An 11,197-nucleotide genomic window follows, 5' to 3' on the forward strand; every position below is an offset into this window, starting at 1 on the left:
AATCCAGATTACCTTCTGCAACCCAGAGATGCTGCAGCTGCTGTGGCCACAAACTGTGAGGGCAGCAGATCTGATGATGAGGTTTCTGGGCAGGGCTGCGGCCAGATCCTCTGTTTCCTGTAGTGGTCCCTGGAGGGTGATGCAGGTGCGATCAGGAAGCTTTAGTCAGTGATGGCGAAGGAGGGCCTGGATGACCAGCCCCATTTTCCATTCCAACCCAGGGCTTTTCTGGACTGACTTTAGCCCCCTTGACATCCACCTTCAGATCCTGGAAGTGGCCAACAGACACGGTAATTCCCTTCTGGCCACAGACCCCATCAAAATCTGGAAGAAAGAATCTGAGGCCAATTCAACCTCTTCTGAGATCCAGGGGCCCACTGTTCCTCTCTAAGCATCAGGCTTTCCAGGATGCAGGAAAATGGGACTGGTTCAGGATAGCGAAATACTGGGAAATGACTCCCAGTGTCTCTGAATGTGATGAGCATTCAGGAATCCCCAGGAGAGAACCCGAGACAGGAACACGCATGCTCCTTATCTGGAGGGTTCAGAACCCCGTGGGGAGCTGAGATGGAGTCTCAGGGTCTCCTCTCTGGGGTCTGAGTCTGACTCTCCTCTCCAGCTTGTACCAGATACCCCAGGTCTACACCCCTTTAACCTTTGAACCATCTTGGAGTCTAAACAGCATTTTGCCAGTCCAGGGTCCTCCAGGAGGATGTTTGTCTCATTCAGAGTTCCCCAAAGCCCCCATTCCTTACTACTCACCCATATGCGGGGTCCCAAGATCATGACACCAGCTTTACATGTCAGGTGACCTTCCTGGGAGGTGATCGGTCTATGAGTGGAACCATCTGAGGGGTTCAGCCCATGGCTACAAACCTATATGTGATTTTTCAGGCCCAATCAGAGGCAAATACAAAGGCTTTCCTTGGCTGACCTCACAGGGGTGCTGTCAGTGCACGGGAGTCTCTAAAGGGAGTTGTAGTGAAGGACTCAGACCGCACTGGCCAGTCATGCTGTTTACAGTTTTGCATTCTTAGCCCCAATGCCTTCACTCTTAGGTCTTTATCTGAGGCCTTGGGCAGAGGTCTTCACCTCTACTGAGATCTCCTTATGCGAGGAAAGAGAAGGAAAACTTGAAGTCACTTTTCCGTACTCTGAGTCGGGACTCAGTACTTTTCCACTCCTCCCCCTGCCCCCACCCCAGGGTCCACAGACCCACCAGAGCTTTTCGTGCCGGGTCTCTCATCCGTGAGATGACCCCCATGTCTGTGTGGCCCACCTGACCCTCAACAAAATTTTCTTCTTCACTAAATGCTAACCAGGCTCTTTGGGCCCTTTATCCACGAGCCCTTGACTTTTGGACTTCTGCGTCCACCTTGGCATCATCGAATTTTTTCCCCCAAGAGTCCTGCTAAGTCGATTTAACCAGAATCCCGTACCCTGTGTATCTGATGGAGTTCCTCATCCTCCACTCTCCCCAGCTGATGTCTGATCCTCTGGCCTGCCTTCAGCAAGAAGCCTGATGGGTCGGTTTCGCCAGAATTCCCCCTTCTCCCCTGATGTTCCCTGTTAGTAATTTTCCATCCACTGACCCCCACCCTGCTCCTTGGCAATCAATTTGCACTTCTTCACATTGTTCTCAGAGCTGGTCCTGATCTCTTTCCCCTCCGCAAAGCCCCAGTGCAGGGGGCTTCCCTGCACTTAGGACAGAAGTCCTGAAGAGTCTGCTTCATCGTTCCTTAACAAGTTTCACAAATAATTTTTTTCCGTGATGGTTAGAATCATACTTTTTCTTTAACACCTATGCGCTGTTCCGGAACACGGGGGAGTGAGTGCTTTTTCCTGTTTAGACAGTTGCTTATACCACCCGAGTAGGTGGTGAAAGGCTTCGTTGTTATTTTCACGTGGACCCGTTGCTTTAATCAGCTACTGTGACGCTAGCAGTGCAGGTTTGCTCTCGGCCAGCTGGGCTGAGCTCCATCCAGCTCAGCATCCCCTGTGGGTGTTGGTCAGGACACCTGGGTCTCTAAGGAGGGACCCAGTCACAGGCTTGTATGACTTAACACGTGGCCAGAAGCCTGGCCCGAGAAGGAAGAAGAAAGCGTGACAGTCCCCACATCTACACCCTTCTGTGTTTCCAGCCAAAAGTTAAAGCCACCATATCACCATGAAGGAAGTCAAAAATATTTCCCTTCTCTGTTCCAAAAGCTCCAAGAACCTGGCTGTTGGTCCTGTCCAAGGAAATGGTGCAGGAAGGAAAGAAGCTGTCCTTTGGGTCAGGGATAGAGGTGGGGTTTCTGCTGCTCAGGGCAGAAGTGGGAGCCCAGCTCAAATGGGAGGTGGCGAAAGGTGGTCTGTGGAGATCCCCTCATTCGCATCACCCCTCTGCTCCTTGCCGTCTGGCTGCTGCCCTCTCCCATCTGTCCCCAGAAAAACCCTCACCTGGATCATCAGTAACCACCTTGCTCTCCTGAAGCCTCCATGGCCAGGCCATCTGTCTCCTCCACCTACCTCCATCCCACAATTAAGCATAAGTGTGTGTGTGTGTGTGTGTGTGTGTCTGCCGAGGGCCTTCTGCTCCCCCGCAGTGAATGTGTCCACCCCCAGAACCAATTTTGCTACCCTCTCTGCCACTTTCTCCCCAGCCCAGACCTGCACATTTACCCTGCCCTTGGCAATGACCCCTCCATCCCCTGATAGCTAGAGTCAGGGATCAGGGAGTCACTCTGGTTGCCTTTTTTTTTTTTTTTTTAATTTTAGGAGGAGGTAATTAGGTATTTATTTATTCATTTATATGACCACAAGAATTACAAATATATTTAAATCTCAGACCTGGGAATTGGACTATATTATTTACTTATTTTAGTGGAGGTCCTGGGGATTGAACCCAGGACCTCATGCATGCTGAGGACGTGCTCTCTATCACTGAGCTATACCCTCCCACTCTGGACGCCTCTTTCCCCACCCACCACACCTTTCCTCAAATTTCACTTCGAGAAAAGTGTCTTCAGTGGCTCCTTCTGTCCATCACCAAGGCGGCTGTCTCCACTCTGGCTTGGCTCTCTTCTTCCTGAACAAGCACAACGGTTTCCTCTTGGCCTTCAGTCCCCTCCTTCTAGCTCTTCCTTACAACATGGCCCCAGAAGGAACATGTGGATACCTACATGACTCTACCCCTTATCCTGCTCAAGAACCTTCCATGGCTCCCCATTGCCCTCCGATAAACATCAAGGTTGTCTGTCTTCCCAACAGTGCTTGAGCCAGTCAAGGGTCAGGACTGATCCTCCTCTTTTTGTTTTTTTTAATGTTAGTTTGTGAATGAGTGAATAAATGCATGCAGGCATGATATGAGTAAAGCTATGTGTTGCTTCTCTTGCGTCCTCTGGCCCCTTTCCTGCCCCTGGCACCCACAGAGGCTATCTTGAGGTCCACCCCAGCAAGTCACCTCCGTGGGGGTCCCAAGGCCATAACTCTCTGGGAGCTGGCCAGGTGGGACCCGCTGATTGTGCAGGAGCCCAGCAGGTGGGACTTGAGGGTTCTTGTCCTTCCTTGCTGCCTTCCTTGAACTCTGAGCCTCAGGGTTCACCTTCCATGCCCAGAAATGGGGCTGAACCATCTCAATGGGCCAATCACAGCTGACTCTCTCTCTCTCTGAGTCTGAAGTTCCCCCTTCCTTGCTGTGGTTTTCACCACAGGCTTCCTATCTAAGCTTCCGCTGCCCTCCGGTATCAGCAGCTTTCTCTTCTCCCTCAGAGGGACTCCAGAAGGCAGACTGTCTGGGGGCACGAGGAAGAGATGTGCCTTCTACAGCTGCTGCTGCTGCTGCCTGTGCTGTGGGGAGGTGAGTGGGCCTAGGGGAGGGGGGCCGCCACTTGTGGGGAGGCCCTGGGGCTCCAGGCTGAGTATCTCCCTCTCCCCAGCACCCCTGGCTCGAGTGCTGAGTTACCCGCTGGAACTGCCGGAGGCTGTGACAGTGCAGGAGAGCCTGTGTGTCCTTGTGCCGTGCAGATTTTCCTACCCCTGGTCTTTGGGAACCTCCTACATGTTTTGGTTCCAGAAAGGGGCAGATACAGCACACGACCCTCCAGTGGCCACCAACAAGCCCGAACAGAAGCTGCATGAAAGGACCCGGGGGCGGTTCTTTCTCCTCGGGGACTTCCGGACCAAAAACTGCTCCCTGAGCATCAGAGACGTCAGCATGGGGGACAGTGGGACATACTTCTTTCACGTGGAGACATCCTTCAGTGAACACTCATATCTAGATAAAATGTTCTCTCTGAAGGTGACAGGTATGGTCGGGGCCCAGGGAAAGACCCTGGGGTATGGGGCATGGGAAAAATAGAAGAATCAAGGTTCTCGTCCTCCTGGGGCTGGGATGGGGACGCCAGGACAAGACCCTGGGGCAGGCTGGCAACATGCCAAGGGACCCCATTCTTCTGTTTCTCCTCACCAGCCCTGATCCACAAACCCCACATCCCCATCCCGGAGACCCTGGAGTCTGGCTGCCCCAGGAACCTGACCTGCTCGGTGCCCTGGGTCTGTGAGCAGGGCACACCCCCCATCTTCTCCTGGACATCAGCTGCCCTCACCTCCCTGGGCCCCAAGACCCTCCTCTCCTCAGTGCTCACCCTCACCCCATGGCCCCAGGACCACAGCACAACTGTCACCTGTCAGGTGATGTTCCCCACAACTGGGGTGATCGTGGAAAGGACGATCCAGCTCAACGTCACCTGTGAGTGAGGGGTGAGGATGCCCAGGTCCTGAAGGTGGGGGCCAAGGCAGAGCTGGGCAGGGCTTGACATTGGGGTCTCAGTAGCTAAACAGGAAGGGACCCCCCCCCCCAATACGTGTTTCCATGGCTCCTGGGGGAAGTCCCAGTGCCCACCCTTCCCTCACCATGGATACTGATGCTGTCATATCCTTCTGTCCCAGATGCTCCACAGAACGTGGCCATCAGCATCTTCCAAGGAAACAGACCAGGTAGGAAAAAACCTTTTGTCTCCAGAGCTGGATGGAACCCAGGTCTCTGCCAGGACAGACCCTGGTTGGATCTCAGAGCTCCAAAAGGCTGAGGATTCAGTGGGATATATACAGGGAGCCAGCTGTTCAGCTCAGATGCAGGGAGAGCACAGGAGTCCCCTCAAAGCTCAGCTCCCTGAAGTTAATCTGCTCACCCACAGCTTTCTTTGGCCAAATCCGAAGGAAGCCATCACACCCCTCTTGCTTTGTCCTTCTCTTTGCCGTTTTACCTCCTCCCGCTTCCTTAGGCTCTTCTTTGGCCCATAGCTACATTTGCTTACTGTATCCCTGTCCTGGGCCCTCTACCCTCCATAGTGCTGGGCAGTCTGGGGAGCTCCAGGGAAACCGTCTGGGCCTCTTCTGAAGGTTGGGGCCCGGACTCTGCCTGTCCTCTCCCCAGGGCTAGAGTGGACACATAGGAGGAGAGAGATGCCAGCTTTGCCCACCCCATCTCTTTCTCTCTCCCTCTCTACCCCAAAGCCCTCGAGACTCTGCAAAACGCCTCATCCCTTCCCATCCTGGAGGGCCAGGCTCTGCAGCTACTCTGTGTTGCTGACAGCAACCCCCCTGCACAGCTGACCTGGTTCCGGGGGTCCCCAGCCCTGAACGCCACCGCCATCTCCAGCACGGCGATCCTGGAGCTGCCTGGTGTAGGGACAGCAGAAGAAGGAGAATTCACCTGCCGAGCTCAGAACCCGCTGGGCTCCCAGTATCTCTCTCTGAGCCTCTCTGTGGTCTGTGAGTGTGGGGACCACTGGGGGCAGGACACCTGGGTCCAGGGGAGGGAAGAGGGACTGCTGACCCTTCTCCTCCCTCCCCACAGACCCCCCACAGCTGTTGGGACCCTCCTGCTCCTGGGAGGACCAGGGTCTGCACTGCAGCTGCTCCTCCCGGGCCCAGCCGGCCCCCTCCCTGCGCTGGCGGCTGGGGGAGGGGCTGCTGGAGGGGACCCTCAGCAACGCCTCCTACATGGTCACCTCCAGCTCGGCTGGGCCCTGGGCCAACAGCTCCCTGAGCCTCAGTGAGGGGCTCAGCTCTGGCCTCAGCCTCAGCTGCGAAGCTCTGAATGTCCACGGGGCCCAGAGCGCCAGGGTCCTGCTGCTGCCAGGTCAGGGGGTTCCTGAGGGGTGATGCCTGGGGGAAGAGGAGCCTGGGCTCCTGCATTAGTTTGCTAGGGCTGTCATAATGAAGTACCTCAGACTGAGGGCTTAAACAATGGAGATTTATTGTCTCCCAGCTCTGGGGCCTGAAAGCTTGTGACCAAGGTATGGCTAGGGTTGATTCCTTCTGAGGCTGTGAGAATGTTCCAGCCTTCTCCCCTTGCTTCTGGGGGTTTCCTGGCCATCTTTGGGAGTCCTTGTCTTCTGGGAGCATCACCCCAATCTCTGCCTTCATGTTTATGTGGCATTATGTTTTCTGCATGCCTGTCTGTGTCCAAATTTCCCCTTTTTATGAGGATATCAGTCATATTGGATTACAGTCCACCCTAACGATCTCATTTTTCACTTTGATCACCTCTGTAAAGACTCTATCTCCAAATAGGAGCACATTCTGAGTTACTGGGGGGTGAGGGGACTTCAGCATATGAATTTGGGGACGGGGAACCCATAACAGCCCCAGAGAGATGGAGCTCCTTGGAGGAGAAGCACCCCCAAGGCCCCAACCCGAGTGGCTGGGGGAAAAGGTTCTCAGTCCTGAGCCCAGGAAGAGGGCTTGGTCCAGGGTCCACAGGACGATGTCATGTTGAGTGTCTGAGTCCTGAATGTAAAGTGGGTACAGTAAAGGAACACACACACACACAGAGAGAGAGAAAGGGAGAGAGAGAGGGAATGGCCTGCTGGGCGGATGCCATGTACTGGGGTTGGAGTTTACACAAAACTCTAATTATCTACAGGCCAATCACAGCCCAGGGCCGGCTGGGTCCTGGGAGCTGTCGGGGGAGCTGGCTTCATGGTCCTGCTTTCTCTCAGCCTTTGCCTCGTCTTCAGGTGAGTGTAGGCCTCAGGAGGGAGGGAGAAGCCTGGGCGGTGGGAAGGGCATAAGGTCATGGAATCTCAGAAAACCTGAGCCGGAGGACCCTGGCCTGGCTGGATAACCCTGAGCCACGGAAGGAAGTTGAGTGATGGTGTGATCAGCCCATAGCCAATTGGACCACACACAAGGTCTCTTCCCAGCCCCTGGTCCAGCTCTTGGTTTGGGGGAAGCACCTGGAGACTGGACCCACCTCCACCTCCCTCATTCCATGCTCTTCATAGGCAGTAGGGGATGGTCTGCCTACCCCGTACCCCCAAATAACCAGGCTGAAAGGCCCGGGGCTCTTCCCTTAGAGTGAAGACCCGCAGGGAGACCCAGCCAGTGCAAAGCATGGATGATAGGAGCCAAGTCGTGGGCTCCGGCTCCCGGGTGAGTGATGGGACATGGCCTCCTATTCAGCGTCATCCCTTTCGGGTACTGTGCTCGGTACGGGCCCTTGGGCATTTCCCTGTGAGCGCGCAGCCCTCCCTGGGATTCCACCTGTGCTTACTGTAAGTGGTTGATTCAGCTGCTCTGATACTTCTGCTTCTGACGGAACATGTGTGGAGTCCAGTTGGTTCACTGGGCGTGTTTATGCTTCATATGTCAGATCATCGTATTCTTCTAGGAATATTGGCCTTTTCGTTGGGCGTTGATTACTGAGGAAGTGTAGTGGCCCCAACCTAGTCTGTGTCAGACCCCCTGAGTACAAGGATGTAGGGTAGAGAGCCTGAGGCACCCCAAAGTCACAATTCCCATTTTGCATTTTCAAGTCTACCGCCCTGCTTATCGAGGCATACTTTGCATATAATAAAATGCACCCATTTTGCAGGGAGGGTGGAGCTCAGTGGTAGAGTGTGTGCTTAGCATGCACGAGGTCCTGGGTTCAATCCCCAGTCCCTCCAATAAATAAATAAATAAATAAATAAGAACCTATTTACCTCCCCTCCAAAACATTTTTTTAAAAAAAGATTGCTTGCATTCAAATCGTGTCTTTCCCTACTTATAAGCTGTGTGCCCTTGGGCAAATGATGTGCTGTCTCTGACCTCTGTTTATTTTCTGTGACATGGGAATATTAGTAGGACCTGTATCACAGGCTAGGTATGAGCCGTTAGGAGGCATGCTTAAAGCAGTCCCTGGCATATGCTAAGGGCAGTCCTCCTCACTGCCAGTCAGAATCACCCCCTCCTCCAGCAAGGAGGTCCCCGGGACAGTGGCTTGTTGCTGTTACTGTTTTATTCCCTGCTGTAATCTAGTGTCTAGAGGAATGCCTAGCTCCTAATTCACGGTTGGTACTCAATAAATATTTCTGGAATAAATCATTGAAGAACCACATTGCTGGATCTCATTTTCTAATAAAATTTCTCTCTTTAATTGAAGTATAGTCAGTTTACAACGTTGTGTCAATTTCTGGTGTACAGCGTAACAGTTGAGTCATACATACACATCCATATATTCGTTTTCACATTCTTTTTCATTATAGGTTACTACAAGATATTGAATGTAGTTCCCTGTGCTGTACAGAAGAAACTTGTTGTTTATCTGTTTTATAGATAGTGGTTAATAGTTGCAAATCTCAAACTCCCAATTTATCCCTTCCCACCCCCACTATCTCTCTCTTTTGATTGGTGAGGTTCATCCATATACAGAGACTTTAGTCCTGGTTACCAACAGACCCTTTTCTTTCTTTTCCATGTTTTGGCTGTAGCAGATTGACATCATTGATTTATTGTTTATTTTCGTCTTACTCTTCCTTAAGATGGGCAGCCTTCTCCCCTATCTTCTTTGTGCTGGGCAGCAGTCTAATCTGAGAACAGGTTGTCTTTGCCTGCCTAAGCTCCTGTTGGAGGGGTTCTGTCTCACGCTTCTACAGCCTGAGGGTGTGGCAGGATAGGGGCGAGGGGTCCGTTACCATCTTTACTGCAAGATCTGATCTGTGTCTGTCTTCTAGTACCTGACTACCCTCGCCCTGGATTTCTGTTTCAAAATATCTCCTATCACAAATCTAGCACTTGAAAAGTATCTGCTTTTTATTTGTTTAGTAACTGCTTCTCCTAGAAAACGCTAAGTTACATAATAGCAGGGACCGCACACAGTTCCTAGTCCTCACACAGCCTGAGCAAAGGACGGCACCACAGTTAGAAAGAACTGGTTTTGGGTCCTGGCTCAGTGGTGCACATAAAGATGTGTGTCTTCAGGGCAGTGCTTATAATCTGTCTTAGCCTTAGTTGTTTTTTTTTTTAAAATCATTTTCTTCCTTCCAGTTTGAGATATAATTGACACACAGCACTGTATACTTTTTTTGTGAGGAGGTAATTAGCTTCGGGGTTTTTTTCTTTTAATGGCAGTACTGGGGATTGAACCCAGGACCTCGTGCTTGCTAGGCACGTGCCCTACCACTGAGCTATACCCTCCCCCAGCCTTAGTTTTACTATTTGTAAAACAAATAGGATAATAGTACCCTCTCCAAGCATTTTTTAAGAAGACTATAATGTAATTAGTACGAACACTCACCAAGGGCTGATCGATCTGAATTATCAACTATTTTTGAATAACTGAATGAGTAAATGAATGATAAACACGCATCAGTCCCAGTCCCATTCTGGTCTTCGGCTGCTTTCTCCCAGACCCTGTTGCCCAGCTCTGAGTCCCTTCTCTCTGTTCCACTCAGGAGCATCAGTTCGGGACAGACACCCCTGCAGACTCCCCAGCCCCTGCTGGGGCTGGCCCCATCTCACAAGACGAATGCCAGCTGCACTACGCCTTCCTCAGATTTCACAAGCTGAAGCCTCAGGGACGGGAAGGCATGGACACTGAATACTCAGAGATCAGGACACACAAGTGAGGAATCACAGTCTCACAGTTCTGGAGGCTGGAAGTCTGAGAGCAAGGAGTCAGCGGGGTTGGTTCCTTCTGAGGCCCCGCTCCTTGGCTTGTAGATGGCCGTCTTCCCGCTGTGTCCTCACACGGTCTTCCTTCTCTGTGTGTGTGCATGTGTGTCCTAATTTATTCTTCTTATAAGGACACCAGATGTATTGGATTAGAGCCCACCCTGATGACCTCATGTTAACTGAACTTGTAAGACTCTATCCCCAAATACAGTCACATTCTGGAGTACCCGGGATTAGAACTTCAACTGATTAATTTTATGATTGTTTTCAGCCCATCACACTCCACCTCCAACTATTGTAAAGTGAATGACTTTCTTGGCAATGGTATGAGTGCCCTAGTATATGTGGAAGACCACAGGACTTGGGACCAAAGGCCAAAGTTCAAGTCCGTCCATGCCACTTACTGAGGGAGTCCCTTTGGCTCTCTGTGGCTCACGTTACTGTTCTGCAGAGCAGGTCAACCATCCGTGTCTAACCAGATTGTCGTGGAAGAATGAAAGATACACAGAAGACAGCCAACAAAAGTCGCTTTTCGTGGACTCTGAACACAGACTTGTGCCAGGATTTTGGCTGCCTGTTTTAACAGAAAGTTTTTGCTAACCACTTCTCCTAAGGCACGGAGGGCCCAGTGCCAGAGACCACAGAGCTCTTCCCGTTAAGACCGGAAACAAGGCGAGGACGGCTGCTCTCACCTCTTCTGTCACACGGTGTATTGTAGGTTCTCCCCAGTGCAATAGGTGCGAGAAATAGAAATAAGAACTATCTCATGCATGAAGTAAGAAGTAAAATGGTCTTCATTCACAGACAACAAAATTGTGCGCGTAGAAAATCTAAAGTGATCCACGAAGAAGCTTCTGAAACCAAGGAGAGAGTTTAGCCAGGTGTTAAGATACTTGTTCAAATTCTGAAATTCCTTTGCAATTCTACATATTGGCCAAGGACAATCAGAAATTGAGTATTTTTTAAAGATGTAGGCTACAGTAACACGAAATGTGAAATTAAAATACAGGCAAGTCCTGTACTTTGAAAATAGTAAAATACTGCTTAAAGAAATGAAAGAGGCCCTGACTAAGTGGAGATGTAGACCATGTTCATGGATTGGAAGAGTCAGGATTGTCAGGGGACCAGTTTCCCCAAACTGATGGCCAAATTCATTGCAACCGCAAATTCTCAGTGAGTGCTTTGGTAGAGCTTGACAAGCTGATTCTAAAATAAACATAGAAAAGCAAATAACAAGAATGTCCTAACACATTTTGAAAACTGACAGTCAATC

General features: G+C 51.3%; 1 protein-coding gene across 6 annotated transcripts in view; it reads left to right on the forward strand.

Moving 5' to 3' along the window:
* Window positions 1–11,197, forward strand: part of LOC102510375 (sialic acid-binding Ig-like lectin 6) — a 51,863-nt gene that overhangs the window by 27,261 nt on the left and 13,405 nt on the right. For 2 of the 6 annotated variants that reach the window (XM_032487671.1, XM_032487670.1), the window contains exons 2-10: window positions 3,754–3,841; window positions 3,921–4,289; window positions 4,454–4,732; window positions 4,933–4,980; window positions 5,500–5,757; window positions 5,843–6,127; window positions 6,914–7,007; window positions 7,347–7,422; window positions 9,705–9,911. In XM_032487671.1, coding sequence (XP_032343562.1) covers window positions 3,796–3,841; window positions 3,921–4,289; window positions 4,454–4,732; window positions 4,933–4,980; window positions 5,500–5,757; window positions 5,843–6,127; window positions 6,914–7,007; window positions 7,347–7,422; window positions 9,705–9,878 — 1,629 coding nt within the window. In that variant the 5' untranslated portion in view covers window positions 3,754–3,795 and the 3' untranslated portion in view covers window positions 9,879–9,911. Of the gene's footprint in view, window positions 1–3,753; window positions 3,842–3,920; window positions 4,290–4,453; window positions 4,733–4,932; window positions 4,981–5,499; window positions 5,758–5,842; window positions 6,128–6,913; window positions 7,008–7,346; window positions 7,423–9,704; window positions 10,746–11,197 lie in introns of those variants that run through there. The other 4 variants (XM_032487667.1, XM_032487668.1, XM_032487669.1 and 1 more) reach the window with 4 other exon arrangements.

Source organism: Camelus ferus, chromosome 9 (genome assembly GCF_009834535.1).
Source record: "Camelus ferus isolate YT-003-E chromosome 9, BCGSAC_Cfer_1.0, whole genome shotgun sequence".
Taxonomy (NCBI): Eukaryota; Metazoa; Chordata; class Mammalia; order Artiodactyla; family Camelidae; genus Camelus; species Camelus ferus.